Source organism: Lutra lutra, chromosome 6 (assembly GCF_902655055.1).
Source record: "Lutra lutra chromosome 6, mLutLut1.2, whole genome shotgun sequence".
NCBI classification, from domain to species: Eukaryota; Metazoa; Chordata; class Mammalia; order Carnivora; family Mustelidae; genus Lutra; species Lutra lutra.
In genome coordinates this window covers 99,457,039-99,479,630 of record NC_062283.1, presented here as the reverse complement: position 1 = coordinate 99,479,630, position 22,592 = coordinate 99,457,039, and the positions used below count along the sequence as shown (strand labels likewise).

General features: G+C 37.3%; 1 protein-coding gene across 3 annotated transcripts in view; it reads right to left on the bottom strand.

Moving 5' to 3' along the window:
- Window positions 1-22,592, bottom strand: part of TAB2 (TGF-beta activated kinase 1 (MAP3K7) binding protein 2) — a 91,673-nt gene that overhangs the window by 18,505 nt on the left and 50,576 nt on the right. For all 3 annotated transcript variants that reach the window (XM_047732389.1, XM_047732387.1, XM_047732390.1), the window contains one exon: window positions 16,119-17,619. In XM_047732389.1, coding sequence (XP_047588345.1) covers window positions 16,119-17,619 — 1,501 coding nt within the window. The remainder of the gene's footprint in view (window positions 1-16,118; window positions 17,620-22,592) is intronic.

Genomic DNA, 22,592 nt, shown 5'->3' with positions numbered 1-22,592 from the left:
AATCATGACAAAAATAATTCCAAATATATCAGTAATCACAACTGTAATTTAATTAAATGTATTTGTTTAGATACAAGAGATCTGCACATTAGATTCTTTAAAATTTGGCTATATGCTGTTCATAAGAACACATTTAAAACAATTCATTCACACATTTTCTTAATATATTGAGAGTCTACTTATGAAATCAATGAACAGGAAAAATTCCTGCCCTTGTGGAGCTTACACTATAGAGATAGGAGAGATGCGTGTGTGTGTGTGTGTGTGTGTGTGTGTGTGCGCGCGCAAGAACAAGGCCCTAAAGAAGTGGTCAACAAACTGTGGACCACTGGACAAAAACGGCCCACTGCCTGTTCTGCGGAAAAAAAGTTTTACCAGAGTACAGCCAAGCTTACTTGTTTACATACTGTCTGTAGCTGTTTTTGTGTTACAACAGCAGAAGTGAAGAGCTGTGACAGAAATTGCACGGCTTGCAAAATCATACACAGTTTATTTACTATTTGGCCCTTTATCAGATCATGTGGAGACTTGATCATATTAGGAAGTTTGAGTAGAAGGGGACTCATTATAGCACAGAAAGGTCAGGAGTAAAAGGACTAAAGTAAAATAAATATTTTGTGCTTTGGGTACCACTCGAAGAGACACAAAATAAAAAGAGTCAATTGCTGGGGATATTCAAAGTCTGTGGTACGTTAAAGGCAACATCAACACCTGAACCCAGCTCCGCACCTCATTGAACTGACTCAGCCCTTTAATAACCCACAGAAAAGAGAGGTGTTCTTGTTTCTGGGGTGTAAATACTACTTATCTAGTCTCTTTTTTTTTTTTACACACAACATTTGGCATTTAACAAGAAATTATGAGACACACAGAAAAGCAAGAGAAAAACCCAACTTATCACCAAGAGATAGGGCAATCAACAGAACCACGCTAAAAGATGACCCAGATGCTAGAACTACCTGATGGAATTTAAAAATAACTGTGATTAATATGTTAAAGGATCTAGTTAAAAAGGTGGACAACAGGCAGGAACGAAGAGATAATCTAAGAAATGTAAATTATAAAAAAAAGGCAAATGCTGGAAATTAAATATGGCATCAGAGATAAAGGATTCCTTCAACAGGGGCACCTGGGTGGCTCAGTCATTAAGCGTCTGTGTTAGGCTCAGGTCATGATCCCAAGGTTCTGGGACCAAGCCCTGCCTCGGGCTCCTTCCTCAGTGGGAAGCCTGCTCTCCCCTCTCCTGCTGCCCCTCCCCTTTGTTGGGTTCCCCCTCCAGCTCTCTGTCAAATAAATAAAATAAATCTTTAAAAAAAAGATTCCTTCAACAGACTTACCAGCACACTGGACACAGAAGAATCAGTGAACTTGAGAGACAGAAATTACCCAAACACAAAAAAAAAAAAAATTGAAAAAAAAAAAGAATAAAGCATCCAAGGGATGCAGGAAATATCAAACAGTCTAAGAATACACATGTAATCAATGAAAAACAAGTCAGAAGAAATATTTGAAGAGATAATGGGAAAATATCTTCTAAAATTAAGGAAAGACAACAAATCACAGATTAAAGAAGCCCAGAGATCTCCAAATAGTATTAAAACAAAACAAACCAGACATACCATAGTCAAACTACTGAAAACCAAAGATATAGAGAAAATCTTGGCCAGTAGAGAAGTGTTTATTTTTTCCTTAAGAGATTTATTTATTTACTTTGGAAAGACAGGGCATGTATGGGAGTGGGGTTTGGGGGAGCAGCAGAGGGAGACAGAATTCTTGAGCAGACTCCCTGCTGAGCGCAAAGCCTGACAGGGAGCTTGATCCCCAGGTGCCAAGATCCAAGATCATGAAGTAGGCCAAAATCGAAAGCTAGCTGCCCTTGGTTGGGCAGGTGCCCCAACTAGAGAAGTTTTGAAAGTGACATACCAGGTGAGTATAAAATCAAAATAAACCAAGTGTAGTAATACCCATTTCAGGAAAAAAAAAAATGACTTTAGGGCAAAGTATGTTATGAGATGAAGAGGCTTCTTAATGATAAAACTTGGGGAGGGGGGTAGCTAGCATCCAAATTTGTTTCGAAAACCATAGAAGAACATTCAAATTTATTTTCCAACCAGTGTATCTCAGAACATACATTCCAGGACAGGGGCTGAACACTCTTTCAGTCAGAGAGAGCTCCATTAGTAATCCCCAATATGACAGTTTTAATGTTTCTATCAAAATACGAAAGTAAACCACAGAGTTGAGAGCTAGACAGAAGACCAATGTTAGTAGGAGATATCTTTTAACAACAGCCAGAAATCTGATTCAAAAAAGATTTAGAAAAATGAAGGAGCCAGAGCTGCTAAAGGTTGTGGGGATATTTTGAAGTTAACGAGTAAATTCTTCAGAATGTTTCTGAAATAGAAAAAAATATTACATTCATAAAGAGAGACGTTTTTACAATGGCTAATGACATGGCTTGCCTTTGGGGAAAATGGCAAGATATATCCTATGATTAGCCTGAAGCCCTAAAGTAAAATATTGTGAATCCACAGTCTGAGAATTTATGAGAGATTTCTTTCCAGTGAAAACAAAAAACTTAGAGCAGAGTTACAATGACTATATTACTTAGAAGTGACAAATGTAGTTTATAGACTATTCGGGATTTCTTAAGTATGTCTGTCAACTATAAACAAAATAAAAATTGCTCTGAAGATAGCAGGAAAGATACACGACTCTTTCTTTCTTAGCAATTCTTTCTTCTAAGGGCCTGGGTTTTTATGTGTCTAGTTCACTTTCATTTGTGGCTTGGGATTTTTAGATAGAAATCTGGGAAAGATGAATGACAAAGAAAAGAGGGGTGTCAAGGTAAATCATGAAAATTCAGCTAAAGCCAATGAACTCTTGTTCTCTAGTTGTAGTCTATCTCCTAATTTTAACTTTTACCATATAAACCATTATACACTCTATCACATTAAGAACTGTTATCAGACTCATAATGAAGAAAATTAATTACAGTTATTTAAAAAAAATTATTTGAAAGACTGAGTGAGAGAAAGCACGAGTTGGGGAGCAGGGGAGCGGGGTTGGGCAGAGGGAGAGGGATAAGAAGACTCCCTGCTGAGCAGGGAGCCTGATATGGGGCTGGATCCCAGGACCTTGAGATCGTCACCTGATCTGAAGGCAGATGCTTAACCAACTGAGCCACCTGGGCGCCCCAATTACAGTATTTTTATAAATAAGACACTTTTGGTCTGAATCAGGCTCTTCCTAAGGGAGTTAGCTTTCAGAGTCCTTCATTCTTATATATAAACCAACAGCCATGGATCACCACATATTTCAGGAACATTTGACATGTAAAAGATCTAGATAAAGAGAAAGATTAAACCCAGATTAAGCAGAGATAATTTAGGAGATAGACAAAAACTTAAATCCTAATTAGCATCATTAAGTGATCTGTGATATTCACATACCCATAAAACAATCTGCTGTGAGAAAAGAATTAGATAACTAGCTCTTAGAAATTAAAAACAGCATTTGCAGAAATGAAAATGTCATATCTGGGTTGGAACAAAAATTAAGGAAGTATACTCAATTACAGAACAGGAAAGATAAGGAGGTAGAATATTTGAGGATTAACGATGAGAAAGAGAAGGCTGGTCTAGGAAGTCAAATAGAAAGAAACAATGGAGAAACAGGAATCAGGAGGGGATTTTCAGAACTGAAAGAAAACACTAGCCTTTAAACTGAAGGAGTTCACTGAATGTGGAACAAGGATAATTTAAAGATAAACCTAAACCTAGATACATAATTGTGTCTCTATATATTAGATACATATTTATATTTTATAACTATATTTATAAGACTATAGTATACTATAGGTATATAGGTACTATAACTATACTATGTAAGATACTATAAAATATATATAAATGTATACAAGCATGCATACCTTGGTAAAATAATATCCAGTCATACATGAGTAGTTACAACAATAAGGCATTGGTAAAGACTGTGCTTTCATTTTATTTGTGATGTTTGCATTGTAACAGTATTTCATTCATCCAAAAACACATTAATTACATTTTTACTATTCTGGAATCTGAGATTTTCTGGATTGGATGTGGAGCCCAGTGCAGGGCTTGAATTTATAACCCTGAGCTGAAGACATGGACTGAAGAGTCAGATGCTTAACCAACCGAGCCACCCAGGCACCCCCAAGATAATTTTAATAGTTAAGGAATTTAAGTCAATTTCTATACTCCCTGTTCAAAGGACATTAAATAATACCATGAGTAAAATGTCAAGGAAGGAAACAAAGTTGAACTATTTCAAGAGCTTATATAGTATTACTTTGTATTTATAAATCAATATCCCACTAAAGGAGAAACTTTCTTTTATTGTTAGTTCACTTCATTTTACACTTGGAAAAATGCAGCATTTTTGAGTTTTCATTATTAAGTACATGTCTCAACTACACCTCAAGCTCCTTGAGAGTAAACACTGAATTCAGTTTTGTACCACGGGGTATCTAGTATTAAACCTTGACAACCTATCAAGTAGGCACTTGATAAATATCTGTTAAATGTAAAATAATGACAATTTGACTTTCAATGTATGACAGAGTAAAATACTAATTTTTGGTCTAAGAGATAAAAATATTAATAAAACAAAAACATGAAATTTATTTTAGAGTTTCCTTGAATGTTTACCTTTAGTATTTATCACAGTGCAACTGAATACATTTGAAATATGGCAAGATTTCTAGGTTGCTCACAATGCAGAAAGGTAGCTTTTTTTTTATATGCTAGTTCTACCAAGAAAATAAAATAACTTATGTATTTAACATCTCGACCACACATCGACTTTGTTTTCTAAACCTATCTACTTTACCTTTGAAATACAAAAACAGGGAAGATGAATAACAGAGAAAAAATATTCAGTACCTTTTGAAATCCTCTTTCAGTCAAAATTACATTTTAGTAGATAAAGGTAATTTAAGCATGCGACTCCCTCTTGTGGTTGTTAAAATAACTATTAGTTAATTCAAATACTAGGGCCCTTCAACCACCCCTCTAGGCATTTCTTTTAAGCAGCAGTTTTAGAAAGCTTAGTCTTTACCCAGCTTTTGTCAACTTCCAGGGAGCGATGGAAACACTTTCCTACTCAACTTCATTTGTAATTAGAAAAACACACCTCAAGTTTCAGATGATGTTAGCTTTACGAATTTTAGGTATTTAATATTGTAAATAACATCTAATTTCTCCAAAAGTTAAAAAAACAAAAGGGGTGGGGGAGTATGCAGTGCACATATTAAAAGAATACCTTTGCCACTGGAAAATATAACAGGTATTTATGGATACAAAGATCTTGGGCTTATTATAAAAGAGAGAGAGAGAAATTTGCCATTGGAAACATAATAGATATTTATTCCTAATGTCTTTTATACTTTTGTCTGTCATAATGATTTTATATGCCTAAGTCAGGTACATGCCTAAGTGACTGGACCTAACAAGGTACAATGTCAGCTTCTAAAATAAATCAAGACTTTTCTAGACTCTAACTGTTGACAGCAGGGGTATTCGTTTTATGTGCTAATGTGTAATTATTGTCACTTGTTTAGTGATGGAGTCATAAAGGATTCAAAGATGGCAATTACTCATTAAAATAAACATCTTGATGTTTTCATCTACTTTCCCATTTTTAAGGAGAGTCTGAAATCAGATCTTTCAACAGTGCTGCAACTAGGCCTGTAATCTGGGTAACAGAAATAACAAGACTATGAGGAATGATGCTTAACTCCTGTAATTATTTTTAAGAATCTTAAATTACTTATACTTCATATTAGTAATAGATGAGTAGGAGACTTCTGCTAGGTAACACTTTTTTGGCCTAATTTGTACATAAGTAAGATTCTAAATGCAATCTTACAGCATTAAGATACAGATACTATCTAAAATTTTTGTTTTAGAGAAAAAGAAAACCAGGCCTTAGAGAAGCCAAAAGAGCCTCCAAGAAATACAAATGGATGAACCATTAAAGAAACTGGGGACATTTATAGTTTAAAAAGGCTTATCCTTTTAAAGTGGGAATATGGTAGTTATTTTCTTTTGAAGGGTTGCCACAGGTAAGATAAATGAGGCCAGTTCTACATAGTTTCAAAGACTATCACTATAATTTACGAGAAGGTATGTGCAAGATTTCTGGTCTTTTGAAATACTGGAATGTTGTGAAGGGCTAGTTTCTTTCTTTTTTTTAAGATTTTATTTATTTATTTGACAGATAGAGATCACAAGTAGGCAGAGAGGCAGGCAGAGAGAGAGGGGAAGCAGGCTCCCTGTGAGCAGAGAACCCTATGCAGGGCTCCATCCCAGGACCCTGAGACCATGAACTGAGCTGAAGGCAGAGGCTTTAACCCACTGAGCCACCCAGGCGCCCTGAAGGGCTAGTTTCTAAATAAGACATAAACCCCAGAAACCAGAAAGGAAAAAGAGATTGGCAAATTTGAACACACAAAAGTAAAAAAAAAATTATAAAACAAAAAAATTTATTCATCAAGTTAAAAGTAATCATGTATTAGAAAAAACAGACCAGGTATCCCACAAAAACAGGCAAGTTCACAAAATATAAATGGCTTAAAAATTAATACAGGAAATGATGCTCAATCTCACTCATATTTAAAGATGCAATTTTTTAAAATTCCAAAACAACATTTTAGCTTGCTAGACTGACAAAGATATATACATATTTTTCAATCACCTACATAGTGATGGGTAGGGGAGGGAAGAAAGGAACATCCTTATAAATGTTGCCCCCCCAAAAAATGTTGCCATAATTACAAATATGAGAGTATAAACTGGTAGATAGAGTCTTGAAATTGGCAACATGTTCTGTGGTAGACATTGGTGTCCTTCACCAAATATTTCTGGCTCTCTGCCTTCCGGGTATGTATAGTAGAATTATGCCTCCCCATTCTCTAGCAATCAGATGTGGTTAGATGTGGCTCAGTAACTTGCTTTACTAAAGAGTAATATGTCAGGGTAGAAGCTTAAGGAATCAGTACCGATTTGCTGTATTTCTTTTGTCTTGCCTGACCACTCGTGGGGGCATGGAATGGAGCTTCCCTCAACCTGGGTCCTTAAGTGAGGATGATACAGAACAGAGCCCACCAGCTAATCTATAGTGGCAAGTGAGCTAGAGATAAACCTTGGTTGTTAAAGCCAGTTTGTTACTGAAGCATAACCAAGGCTAAATGATATATCTATCAAAATTAAAAATACACATATCCTTTGACACAGCAGTTCCACTCCTGGTAATCTAATCTCTTCTGCCAACATACTTGGACACGGGCATAAATATGTATGTACAGGATTTTTACTGCAGCAGTTTGTAAAAACAAGACCTTAAGGTCTATCTATCAAGAAAGGCCTGGTTATGGATTATGGCACAAAATACTACGCAGCCATTTTTTAAGAAAAGAGATCTGCACCTGCTGACATGGAATAGTCTCAAAGAGACAGAGACAAAAAAATGACAAAGACAAAAAGCAAAATGCTGTATTTGTACAAAAAGAGGTGTAAATATGTGTGTATATATGTATATAGATACATTTATATACATATATATATGCTTGGTAGACAGTTTCAATTTTTAGAAAAATACAAAATGAAATATTTGTGAATAGCTATTGGTTGTCTCTGGTGAGGGGAACTTTTCAGTACATACCCTTTTGTTTTGATAGTATTTTTTTTTTAAATCAAGTATATGTAGAAAAATATTCTAGTGCAATTCCTATCAGAATCCCAGCTGACTTCTCTGTAGAAACTGACAAGTTGATTCTAAAATTTATATGGAACAAGAGACCACAAATAGCCAAAATAATCTTGAAAAAGAACAATGCAGAATTTACATGTCTCAATTTCAAAACTTACCACAAAGTAACAATAATCAATCAGTATAGTACTGACATAAAGGTAGACATATAGATCAATGAAAAATAATTAAGAGTCTAGAAATAAACCTATGTGCTTAAGGTCAACTGATTTTCTATGAGGGTGCCAAAACCATTCAGTGAGGAAAGAAAAGTCTTTTCAACAGATGGTGTTGGGATATCTGGATAAGCCACATGTGAAAGAATGAAGTTAGGCCCTTACCTCATATAAGTATATAGAAATTAACTCAAAATACATCAAAGATCAAAATATGAGCATTAAAACTATAAAACTCTTGGGAGAAAACATAGGAGTAATTCTCATGACCTCTGATTTGGCAACTGATTCTTAGATAGGACACCGAAAACATGAGCAATGAAAGGACAAACAGCAAAATAAATAAGTTGGACTGTAGCTAAATTAAAAACTTCTGTGCTGCAAAAAGCACTATTAAGAAAATAGAAAGACGGGATGCCTGGCTGGCTCAGTCGGTAGAGCATGCAACTCTTGATTGCGGGGGTGGTAAGTTCAAGCCCTATGTTGGGTGTAGAGCTTACTTAAAAAAAGGAAAAAAAAGAAAATTCACAGAATAGGAAAAAATAATTACAAATCATATAAGAGACTTACATTTAGAAAGCACAAAGAATTCACCTAAGTCAGTAAAAAAAAAAAAAAGACAAATTACCCAATTTAAATGGGGGCACAGGTATAAATAGGTTATTTCTCCAAAGAAAATAGACAAATGGCCAATAAACACCGTAGTAACCTTCAATGTCATTAGCCATCAGCGAAATGCAACTCAAAACCACAAGGAGATAGGACTTTGCAGTTACTGGGATGGCAAGATTCAAAGTCAACCAATGGCAAATATTGTTGACGATGTAGAGAAATCAAAATCCTCATATACAGCTGGTGGAATCTGCCAAATGGTACAGTCACTTTGGAAAACAGTCTGGCAGTTCCTCAGTGGTTAAACAGAGAATTACCATGTGAATCAGGAATCCCACTCCCAGTATATGTCCAAGAGATATAAAAACAAATGTCCACAAAAAAGTGTACATGAATGTTTACAGTAGCATTATTTGTAACAGCCGAAAGATGGAAACAGCCAAATGTCCATCAACTGATGGACGAACAAACAAAAGTGTAGTGTCTCTCTCTTCACCAGTGCATTATCTGGCTATAAAAAGGAATGAAGTACTAACACATGCTACAACATGGATGAACTTCTAAAACATTATGCTAGGTGAAAAGAGCCAGTCACAGAAAACTATGTATTATATAATTTCATTTATATGAAGTATCCAGAAGATGTAAATCTAGAAGTAGATGAGTGGCTGCTTAGGACTAGGGCTGGAGGTAATGAGGCAGGCAGGCGATGGCTAAAGGGTGTGCAGTTTCTTCCCGAGGGGAGAAGAATGTTTAACAGTCGTTGCTGTTTCTGGTGGCATGTAAGCGACGATACCAAAAATCATTGATTTGTACACTGTAAGTAAGTGAACTTCATGGGATTAACTCTATTTTAATAAAGCTACTAAAATAATAACTAAACCTTTTAACTGACTGAGCCACCGAGGTGCCCCATGAGTAAACTTTTTAAGGAAGAATGAGATAGATTTGTACATGCCAAAATGCAATGATCTTAAGATGTTAAGCAAAAACTGTGTCGTCTCTCTCTACAACGTTATATATACCAAAGGGTATGTACAGATGATAAAATCCTGCATATGTGTATTCATGTATCCACCACACGTGGATAGTGTATCCCCATTACAGATGGGGTGTGTGTGCGCCTGTGATTATGAAGCCAAGGAGGATAAAGATGGCTAACGGAGGTTACCACTGAGAGTTAAGCGCTGGGAGGGCTGGTGGAAGGATTAAGGTAGGGGCTGAAAGAAGACCCACTTTTATTCTAACTTCCTTTTTTGGGGGGTTGAAATTTCTTTTATCATATGTGTATGTTGCATAATACTTTTTTTTTTTTTTTTTAAGATTTTATTTATTTATTTGAGAGAGAGACAGTGAGAGAGAGCATGAGCGAGGAGGTCAGAGGGAGAAGCAGACTCCCCATGGAGCTGGGAGCCCGATGCGGGACTCGATTCCGGGACTCCGGGATCATGACCTGAGCCGAAGGCAGTCGTCCAACCAACTGAGCCACCCAGGCGTCCCGCATAATACTTTTTAAAAAGGTCAGTTTGATATAGGAAATAACTTGTTAGAAGACTGCAGTGTTCTTCAGCTATGCAAGCATGTACAGAATGGATTCATACTTACTGGGGACCTTGTAGGATTAAGGTGTTGGATAAGCAAATGGATTAGATAACCTTTGAAGAATCTGAGATGAATTTTAAAGTCTCTTCCAACCCTGAGATTTATTTCAAATTTAAAAAGGTAGTTAGTCTCGAGATTGGGAAGAAACTATGAAAATTCTGTACAGGTTGAAATCAAAGCTTCACTTTGATTTAATTACTTAACATAATCTCAAGGTCAACACAGTAAGTCAAAAAAGGCATTTCTAATCAGTAGGTGCATAAAATAAAGGCAAAAGGCAAAATAAAAAATCTGAACTAACTGAAGTTATATCTCCTCTTGGAAAGAATACTTAGCTCTCTCAATTTTTATCATGACTAAGCATTTTTATTAAATCTTATTAAACAGAAAGGTGTTGTGATTTGGAGAGAAGCACTGATAAAAAAGAAAATGACAAGGAATAAGAAATACAAAGTCCAAGAAGCTCATTTTCACGTCGTAAATTTTCTTATTTGTTTTTCTATTTTAGGTTCAAAGTCAAGGCTACTGCTTTAACAATATGACAGGACTATAAATACAACTGGAAGTAAAGTACTGAAGTATCATTAAAAATGTTTATGGCCTTACATATGTAACTTTTAACACCGCACAGACGGATTTCTGTAAAGTAACAGAGAAGAAGTCATGTTTTGGCAGCAGTGGTAGTTTCTAAGAGCTTCTAGCTTAGAAAGCAGGTCTTTCCCCTGGCCAGGAAAACTGGTTTGAATGAGTGAAGCATTTGTTCTCCACATCATAGCAGTTGCCAGTGTTACTAAGAGCATACTTCTATGAACAGAAAACACGAGAAAGCCTCAGAATACAGTGAATAATCAGGTATTTACTGGTACTTTCAGAAGTTAGGTAGAGTCAGGTAGTAAAACTGAAGGGGGGTAAATGCAGTCAAATGCTCTACCACTGAGCTATACCCCCTGAAGGGGGGTAAATGGAGCCATTTGGTCACACAGTAATCTTACTGCTGCTGAGCAATTTTCTCTTCAATCTTTGTTCTTCTTAGCAGGTAAAATAAGAGTCTTCTTCATATCCATAGACTATGAAATGGAACTTCTCTCAAACCTGAATTTGTCCTTTCTATTGGGCAATCATTTGTGTCTCTGGTTCCTGTGGTAGTTTAAAGACCCAAGTGCAATTTATTTCCTTTAGCAGTGGCAGTGGGAGATTTGGTGGAGAAATAAATAGGATCGTGGTAGAAGTTTCATTAATTTCCATCTTTTTCTTCTGCTCATTCTATAGCAGAGGGCATATCCAACAATGTATCTTTTTAAAACATAAATTCTCATTTTTGAAATGTTTTATTGTAGATTTAAAATGTTATATGAAATACAAATGAAAAAAATAATGCATTTTGTTTACCAAATGTATCTATGTGTATGTTCCCTCCTCAGTCTGAGAAAAATATTTTCCTATGACTCTAGTACCTGGCTCAGCTTCTTTTCCTACTTGTAAACAGTATGTTCCAGGAACTATAGAAAGATCAATTTCACTGCAGGAGGAAGAGAGATTGCTTTTCTCTTTATTGCCAACACCACAGAAATCAGAATTGAGGAAAGATGCTTGCTTAAAGATCAGTATTCTCTGGTAGTATGGTAGTGAGCGCTACAGGAACGGCAGAGCATCATGTACATCATAAAGATGTACATGTATGTAACATCATAAAAGATGCATTTTTGGGGCACCTGGGTGGCTGAGTGGGTTAAGCCTCTGCCTTCAGCTCGGGTCATGATCCCAGGGTCCTGGGATCGAGCCCCACATTGGGCTCTCTGCTCAGTGGGGAGCCTGCTTCCCACACCCCGCCCCCCGCCACCGTCTGCCTCTGTCTACTTGTGTTCTCTCTTGTTATCAAATAAATAAAATCTTTAAAAAAAAGATGCATTTTCAGAAAAGAACAATCCTTTGGTACTAATAGAACCGAGTCAAAAAAAACCCACTCAATCAAAACTTTGTCACTGGATATGCATAAATCTGGGTCAACAACAGTAGTTCCATACGAAACAGAAGGAAACGAGATGGAAGGCTGCAGAACAGTATCTCCCCAATACGGTGTGCACGCATGGAGAAAATACAAGGGTGCATGGCCACACGGATGTTATGAAATTCAGAATTTCACACGTAGATATGTTTAAAGAAAGTGAGCGCATGGTTGTTTAAATGTTCTGAAGGCTGTTAGTGAAGAGAAGTAATCTGAGTGGCAGATTCTGAGGAACCCTGCTATTTGCTATTTGGGTAGTCTTTGAGCTCTCAGACCAGAGCCTGCACTCATCAGCAATTTTTTTAATCTTTTTTTTTTTTTTTTTAACCTTTAGATGCCTTTAGAAGGTGTTCCCTATACCACTCCAGGGTACTTATTTTTCAAACTGTTTTCCTAATTACAACCGTATGTTGTGATTTCTTTCCCTATAGCTGCCTGTTTTTGTTTTACTTTTCATTGAGTGATCTTTTAGCTTCACACTTCTTAAACTGGGGCACATGTGGTCCCCACAATGATGTACCAAGGGTGACGTGAAGCTACAAGACAAACTTGAAGCATCTTTCCAGAGGGTTTATTTTGGAAATGTGGAAAGATATTACAATGCCGTTGACTCCGTTACTTGTCCTTTGGCAAGGTTCTTACTTACCCAGTATGTTCATAAATTAAATAAATAAGAGAGAAGATAATTCAGAGCGGGCTCCATGCTCAGTATGGAGGCCAATGTGGGGCTCGATCTTGTGACCCTGAGATCATGACCTGAGTCAAAATCAAGATCTGGATGCTTAACTGACTGAGTCATGCAGGTGGCCCTTGTTCCTAAGTGTTTTAATCTGAAAATAGGAATAGTACTAGTGTCTACTTTATACTTGGTTGTGAGAAATGAATGGGCATTCAGAAAACTGCCTAGCACATAGTAAACTTTTAGCAGGTATTAGCTATTGTGTCTTAATATTATTCATCCCCCCGCCAAGCAAATATAAGCAAGGAAGGAGACAGGAAATGCCGGGTGGAGATTAAGATAGGAAGATCAAAGATAATCTCATGGAAAGGGTGAAGGTGACATTTGAGTAAAGATCTGAAGGGAGATAAGCATGGATTCTGGGAGAAGAGAATTTGAGACATAGAAAACAGCCAAATATGAAGAGCCTAAGGCATGCCTACCATGTTTAAGGAATGCCAACAGGGCTGGAACAGTGAGTGAAGTGGTAAGCAGAAGGAAAAGAGATGAGGGATGGATAGTGGGTCATGTAAGGCTTCATAGCTTTTACTCTGAATGAAACCGCCATCATCTGCAGAGGAGTGAGATAATCTCATTCATGTTTTTTTAACAGTCTCTCTGGCTGCAGAGCTGAAAAAAGACCACAAGGAAGCAAGAGTGAAAGCAGGTAGGCTACCTCAATAATCCATTTAAGAGATGATGGTAGCTCAGATCTAATGGTGACATGGGGTGGTAAGAAGAGAAAACTTCTGATACACCTTAAAGGTTAGAGTTGACATATTTTACTGTCAAATTAAATGTGAAATATGAAAGAAAGAAGGAGTCAAGGGTGTTTTTGAAGTATCTGGCCTAAGCACTAAAAAATTTAAGTTGCCACTAATTGAGATGGGAGGATTGATCACAGGAAGAGTAAGCTGGTGGAATGTCAGAAGGTATTGCAGATACAGAAATTTTGAGATGCCTAGTAAACATTCAAATGGAGATATTAAATATTAAATAGTTAAAGCAACTGGCTTGAAATTCGGGGAATAAGTTCAGGTTAGAGTTACAAATTTGGGAATCACTAGCACATGGTATTTATTTATTTTTATTATTTTAAAAAGATTTTATTTATCTAGAGAGAGAGGGAGTGTGTGCACATGCCAATGGGAAGGATAGAGGAAGAGAGAGAATCTCTAGGTAGACTGCGCTGAGCACGGAGTCCAACATGGGGTTTGATCCCATGACCTTGAGATCACAACCCGAGCAGAAATCAAGAGTGGGATGCTTAACTGAGCCACCCAGGTGCTCCAGCATTAGCACATAATATTTAGAATCATGATACTGAATGAGATCACCTAGGGAATGGTACAGACAGAAAAGAGAAAGGCCTAAGGATTAAGCTTTAAGGTTTTGAGCTCGTTTCTTTGAGAAGTGGAAGGATAAAGAGGTAAGAGATGAGGGAGGGAGAATCAGCGAAGAATAAAAAGAGCGGTGGAAATTCTACAGTAGTATCCTGGAAGTTGAATGAACAAAATGTTTCACAGTGAAGAGGGTGCTTGACTGGTAAATGCTGCTGATACATACATCAAGGAAGTTGAGGGCTGAAAGGAGACCATGGATTTTGTAACAATGCTGTCACTCATGACCTTGACAGCATTCTGGGTAACTATAGTGGGTAAAATCCTGCCTGGAGTAGATTCAAAAGACAATGAGAGAAACTGGAGGTAACAAGTTTAAGCAACACTTTATATTCACACTCTAGTTAAATGTGATGATGTCCATTTCAGTGGAAAAGTCTCTATATCAAATTATCTTCACACAACAATTTATTCTCCATTTAAGAAACAGCAAGTATCTAAATACAGGAAAGCTGCTATTTTGATGGAAGGAGAGAAAGAGAAGAGGACTGTGGGAGAACAGGAATTAAATATCAGGAAAATTAATAATGGTGTATTAAAATTCATGTACTGACTGAAACTAAACAAAAATGCGTCCAGTTTTAGCACAATTTCTAGTGCAATCAGAATCACCTATGGACCTTTAAAACACACCTGCACACCTAGACTTCATCATTCAGAGATTCTAACTGAGCAAGTCTGGGATGAGCCTTGGGCATCCTTACTGAAAAGCTCCACAGGTGTTTTATGAAATCTGAAAGCATCACAGCCCAGCTTGAGTAGAGAATCACAAGAATATAGTAGTTTAAAACACAAAATAAGCCCAAACAATTTGGCTCCTCTGAGAAGCTCAGCAGTAAAACCACTATTTTTAGAAGATTTTAAAAGGACAAGTGGTACTAGCGGTTGTATGGGGCTGCATGTTGCAAAGGGGTGATAACCTAGTATTTTCCAACCTACGATACTTGGAACAACTCACTGGGATCCAAAAATGACCACGATATGTTGTTGCTCTAAAGGACTCCCAGCTAATCTACAAAACTGCATCAATAGTCAAGAAAACACACAATGAAGGAGTTTAATGGTTTCCTACTGAAGACGAAGTAACTTAAGGAATCAAATAAAATATATAAGACAGAAATTGTCTCTACTTGAATTAAGTGATGTAATTTAGTATTATGCCAATATCAACTAGCTTATTTCAGAAAAGGATTATCAAGTGAGATAGACTCACCAATGTTTTTATCCATGGTTCCAAATAAAAAGAAAGGCTGCTTTAGTTGATGTTTAAGGGAGGCTGAAAGAAACACATACTGCAAACAGAATTCAAAATCTCTCTTAAAGGTAAATTATTCTAGGACTTGCAAGAAGTTAGATTTTGATATAAAATAAGACTAACAATATTATATTAGAAAAATGAAAGTACTGGAAGAATAGAGAAATCGCCTGGCAGATTTACTGACTATCCAAGGCCCCTAAATCTCTTACTAAAATGTGTTTTTATGAATTTTTATCTCTAGAAATTTTCAAGGCAAGTCAACGCCACCACAGAGGAGAGAATTCACTGAAAAGCAAGTCTTAAAATATTAAGAAAGTAAGCAAACCAGGGTGGATTATGCTGCAGATGTGATAACCTTATCCTTCAAACTTTAAGTTATACGGCAGTAAAAATGAAATTCACAATTTGTCCGAATACTCTCAGAGGTTTTAAAAGTAGTATGATTTGACACTTACAAAAGATGAACTAATAACGCTGATAGTCATTTCTACACGTGAAATCAAACGGACACCAAAAAGCCCAGCATGGAACGAGACCCCACCTTCAGTGTTATTACCTTGAGTGTAGGCAGCATCATCAGATCCCATACTCAACTTCCGTGCTTCACTTATTCTATCCACATGTGCTAAAGCAGGGTCCGTGAGGTGCTGCATATTCTCTGTTTCTACATAATGATCAGGATGGTTTAGAAGATTTGTAAGTTCAAAGGTAGGGGACACCACCCCCGGTGAAACTGCAGGGGGTTTATTAGGAGAAACTGTAATTTTGAAAGTATATTTTGTATTGGGTTGAGTGACCACGACTCGAGGAGAAGTTGCAGAGTTACTGCCTATTGCTCGACTTTTGGGAGGGTGGTGATGAATAAAGGCAGGACCCATGCTCACTTGCCCAGACATATTCCTGGAGGCAGCAGATGCTCCAGAGTTTGTGGATATGAAGAGAGTGGGCTGGTTCCGCATGATCTGTTCATCTCCTGGGGCAGCATTAGCTGAAATATAGACCTTGGGTTGACTACGGGACATCATCTCATCAGTATTTGGGGGACTGGCAGCTATGTAAACAGTGGGCTGATTTCTATTTAAGGTCTGGCTGTTGACTGAAGACGAACTGCTGGAGGCTCGAGGTCCAGAAGAACGCAATTTTGAAGAGCTGTTTCTTTGTGGGGGTTCAAGTTTGATTTCGATCTGGTTTTTTCGAGGTCCTGTTGAAATATTCTGAATGTTATATTGGCTATGGGCAGAAGACTGTGAGCTACCAGATGAATGAATTGTTGGTGGCTGTGGAGTAGTAGGTGAGCTGATAGGCATGTAGACATGAGAGGTCTGGTGGCCTTGCTGGTTTGGCTGCTGGGCTGAGGTATGTGACATTGGATTCGATGCAGGGTAAGTAGTCCAGGGACCAGGTTGTGAAGGTTGATAGGCTTGTTGAGGGTTCAGAGGATTAAACTGAGATACCCAGCCAGAATGCTGTTGCGTCTGTCGAGTTGTACCACTAGGAGTTGTAATGTAAGGCCTAATATAGATAGAATTTCCCTGTGGACTGTTAAGTACAGGTGGAGGTACACCATGTATGTGCAAAGATGTGGGAGTGTTACGACCAGTCTGGATATTTGGGGCTAAAGTTACCATAATGGGATTAAATCTGGGAGTTTGTTGAGAAAGGTTAGATGTTCCTTTGCTGCCTAAATGAAATCCAAGATGTGGTGCTGAATTTGAAGCACCAGATGTACTAGACATTCCAAAAACATTAAAGCCTTGAGGAACTTGAGCTGGTGCTGTCTGTGGCTCCTGTTGAAAGAGTTCATTATTGGGCTGACCACCTTGAAGTTGTCCATCACTAATGCTGTGCGTTAGAGTCCTGCTTCCATTCATTCTAGTTCCTTCTCTTCCATGGTGGTAAACATTCTGTGACTGCAAGTCCAAGTTGAGAGAAGTCATGTGATTTCGTAGGCCAGAAATTCCAGAGTCATCCGAGAAATTCAAGTCTCCTTCACCATAAAGATACCTTGTACTCTCCTGAGAGAGAACGGCACAGCAAGCATCCAGGTTATTATTATTCTATAAAACAAAATAAAAAGTTTTATGTTAAGAACCAGAAGGTAATGCTTACACTCTCACCACTACTAAAATATTACGTGATTAACAAGTGATACAATTCTAACAGACCTTTGAACCTTTTGAGAAGAACTATTTTTTTGTGTAAATGCTTGAATTACAAATACTCACTAATAACATGATGGAAAAGCTCTCTAACTAGCAATAGCTGACAGCAAACCAAGTTACTGTTCCTAATGTTTCAGGAGCTTTTTTACAGTAAAATGGATTCATGCAAATACAGTAAAATTATAACATAATTAAAAACACGATTTGAATGCTGAACAAAATATAACCATTCAAGTATCATATTCATTAGGCATATAATACTATATAATTAAATGTTTTGTACATTCAAGTGCTATATGAGTTGTCTTAAACTAATGACTGTCTAAAAAATTATACATGTAGGGAGTGCCTGGGTGGCTCAGTCAGTTAAGCCTCTGACTCTTGATTTCAGCTCAGATCATAATCTCAGGATCGTGAGATCAGGCCCTGTGTCAGGGTCCATGCTCAGCACAGCGTCTGCTTAGGATTTTCTCTCCCTCTCCTGCTCTTCCCCCTGTTCGCAAAAGCACTCTCCAAATGAATAAATAAGCTCTTTCAAAAATTATATTATGCAGTATATCAACAGAAAAAGTCCTAAAATAACACAACAAAGTCATCTCAATTCCTTATATGCTTCCTTTTAACTTGTGTAAAAAAATCTCCCACACATATGAAATAGAAACTCAAGGTAGCACCTAGAGCAACTGAACGCTTACCCCTGCCTTTAGAGAGCACTATACAAATCTACTCCACAGAAATGAAAACAAAACCAAAAAAGCACCCAGATTATTTCTAAGGAATCCTCAAGACACTGACCAATCACTACTCATAACTCATAATAACAATATTTACTGAACACCTAAAATATGCACAGTACTCCGAGACTGTGGAAAACTCAATAATGACATACAAAACCAAAATTTTCCCTAGAAGAGACTTGCAACTCAATTAGAGACAAACCATGGATTTATGAAAAAGTAACATTATTAAAACAAGACAATGTGCCAATAGTAAGTGGTTTTTAGGTTCAACAGAGAGTTGGTATTGCAGACGACTGTACAGAGAAATGGGTTAGTAATGGGGGCTTAGTCTGATGGGCTTCATATGTAGTATATGCAGGACTTGCATAGGAAAAAAAGAATTCCTGGGGAAGGAAAAGGCATGAGTGAAGACAGATATTAGTATGGTATCTAATTCTAGACAGTATCTATTCTAAACAAGGTTAACTACAAAAGACTTAAAGATTTGTACTGGAGATTTGGTGGAACAAATATGAAGAAAAACAGATTGGGATTAAATACAGGCATACCTCATTTTATTGTGCTTTGCAGATACTGTTGTTTTTTACAAATTTAAAGTCTGTGGCAATCCTGTATTGAGCGAATTTATCGGTACCATTTTTCCAATAGCATTTGCTAACTTCATGTCTCTGTGCCACATTTTGGTTAACTGTTAGAATATTTCAAACTGTATCATTACTATTGTATTTGTTAGGGTAATCCCTGATCCACTGATTTTTTTTTTTTTTTTTAAGATTTACTTGTTTATATTAGAGAGAGAGAGAGAGAGAGAGAGAGTGCATGTGGGAGCATGTGGGGTAGAGGGAGAGAAAGAGAATCTCAAGCAGGCTCTGTGCTGAGCGCAGAGCTCGACCCAGTTCTTGATCCCATGACTCCTGAGATCATAATCTGAGCTGAAATCGAAAAGCTGGATGCTCAACAGACTGAGGCATCTAGACGTTGAATCCAGTGATTTTTGATGTTACTACTCTAATTGTTTTGGGGTGCTATGAACCATACCCATGTAACATGGTGATGTTCACTTGTAAATGTGTGTGTTCTGACTGTTCCACTGACTGTTTCCCTCTTTCCCTCTCCTTGGATTTCCCTATTCTCTGTGACACAACAATACTGAAATTACCCTAATTAATAGTAATAATAACCCTACAATGGCTTCTAAGTGTTCAAGTGAATGGAAGAGCTGCATATATCTCAATTTTCAATCAAAAGCTAGGACTAAACTTAGTAAACATGGTGCCGAACAGCAGAGTTGTAAATGCAAAGGATTTTAAGTTCTTCAAAGAAATTAAAAGTGCTACTCCAGTGAGCACATGAATGGTAAGAAACCAAAACTGTCTTATCACTGATATGAGAAAGTTTTAGTGGTCTGGATAGGACAGCAAAACAGTTTCCCCATTCCCTTGAGCCAAAGCCTAATCCAGAGCAAGGCTCTAACCTCTCTTCAATGCTGTGAAGGCTGAGACAGGTGAGGGAGCTGCAGAAGAGAAGGCTAAAGCTAGCAAAGGTTGGTTCATGAGGTTTAAAGAGAGAAGCCGTCTCCATAACATCAAGTGCAGGGTGAAGCAGCAGGGGCTGATATGGAAGCAGCAGCAAGTTCTCCACGAGATCCAGCTAAGAGAATTAATGACAGGGGCTACACTAAACAACAAATCTTCAATGTAGATGAAACAGCCTTATATTGGAAAAAGATTCCGTCTATGACTTTCATAACTATAGAGGAGAAGTCAATGCCTGGCTTCAAAGGACAGGCTCACTCTCTTGCTAGAAGGTAATGCAGCTGGAGACTAAGCTGAAGCCAACGCTCATTTACTATTCCAAAGACCACAGGGCCCTTAACGATAATGCTGAATCCACTGTTTTTGCTCTATAAAGGGAACAACAAAGGCTGGATGACAGCACATCTGTTTGCAACATGATCCACTGAATATTTTAAGCCCATTGTTAAGAACTACTACTCAGAAAAAAGATTCCTTTCAAAATATTATTGCTTACTGACAATGCACCTGGTCACCCAAGGAGCTCTGATGGAGATGGACAATGAGATTTACGTCGTTTTCACGCCTGCTAACACAATTTCCATTCTACAGTCCATGGATCAAGGGGTCATTAGACTTTCAGGCTTTATTATTTAAGAAATATACTTTGTAAGATTATAGCTGCCACAGACAGTGATTCCTGTGATAGATCCAAGCAAAGTAAACTGAAAACCTTGAGAGCATTTGATTCATGGGAAGAGGTCAAAGTAGCAACATTAACAGAAGTGAGGAAGAAGCTGATCCCAACCCTCATGGATGACTTTGAGGGGTTCAAGACTCTAGTGCAGGAAGTAACTGCAGATGTGGTGGAAAGAGCAAGAGCATTAGAAGTGGAGCCTTAAGACAGGACTGAGTTGTGTAATCTTATGATAGAACTTCAACGTGTGAGGAGTTACTTCTAATGAATGAAAAAAAGTGGTCCTATTTGAGATGGAATCTACCTCTGAAGATGCTGTGAAGATTGTTGAAATGACAACAAAGGATTCAGAATATTACATAAACTTAGTTGAGAAAGCAGTGGCAGGATTTGACTGATTCCCATCTATAAAGAAGTTTTTTTCTCCTGTGGGTAAAATGCCGTCAAACAGCACAGCATGCTATAGAGAAACTATTTGTGAAAGAGGCAACTGATTTAGCAAATTTCACTGTTGTCTTATTTTAAGAAACTGCCACGGCCACCCCAATAGCAACGACCACCCTCATCAGTCAGCAGCCCTCAACAAGGAGACAAGACCCTCCACCAGCAAGAAGAGTGCTACTCACTGAAAGCTCAGATGATGGTTAGCATTTTTTAACAATAAAATATGCTTTAATTAAGGTATGTTCATTGTCTTTTTAGACATAATGCTACTGCACGGTAAACAGACTATAGTATAGTGTAAATATAATTTTTATATGTACCGGGAAACCAAAAAATTTGCTTGACTTGCTTTGTTATGACATTTGCTTTGTTGTGGTGGTCTGGAACCAAACCCACAATATTTCCAAGGTATGCTATAATTAAGAATTTTGATAAATGAGTCACACTAAAGTCTGGACTCTGATATAGGCAATGGGGAGAGCCACTGAATATGAATGAATGGAGAAGTGAAGACACAAGAGTAGTTTGGGTAGGTAGTCTGTTGATAATCGAGATGAATAGGAGAGGGAAAATTTCTTGACAAGACCACTACTGGAAGACATGAAATAATGACTGTTTGACAGTGGACACAAATTATGAAAGACTACAAATAAGCAATTAATAACAATTTGGCTATAAGAGAGAAAATGACTTCAAAGAGGAATGGAAGATTAGAAGCCTGACAGAAAGAGGTCAATTTTAGACATAAAAAAGATGAATAACCAAGTTAAAATGTCTATAGGTGGTTTGAAAGAAGATAAAATCTAATTAAAGGAAACTGAACTACAAAAGGCATCCTGAGGTACAGTTTAGAAATGGTGGTCCACAGTTTGAATGGGTAATGCCAAAACGAAGTTAGTGAGCAAGGTTTGACTTTTTTTCCTCCCAACTTTACAGTTCAAATCTCTCATTCTACAAAAATTCTATTACCCTATTCCTAACTCTGAATAGATAGACATTAGTTTTTCAAATAAAGTTTAAAACTTCACCACAATCTTTATCAACCAATTACTGTCATTATATCAACCAATTACTGTCATTATAGTTAGATCTTATCTTTTGCCAAACATAATTGGTGCTTTTTGATTCAAGCTAACTTAATTGCTATTCCTGTAAATTCTCCCCACTAAACCAAAGCTTACAAAGACCCCATCTTCTCATCTCTTCTCTACCTACATCCCCAAAGTAAAATGTGTATTGTCTACTTAGCCAATCCCACACTTCTTTTTGAAAGTGGATACTCATTATTTACAAAGTCTTCCTCCTTAATTCTCTTGAGTTCTCAAAAATCCCTTCAATCCTTTATCAAATCTGATTATTCAACATGTTCTAGTCCCAGTAATATGCTAGTAACTCAGACACCCTTAGGTTTCTTAAGAAAGACATCATTTTCTTATTAGTAAAATACTGGTAAGTAGTATACGTACAGGGATT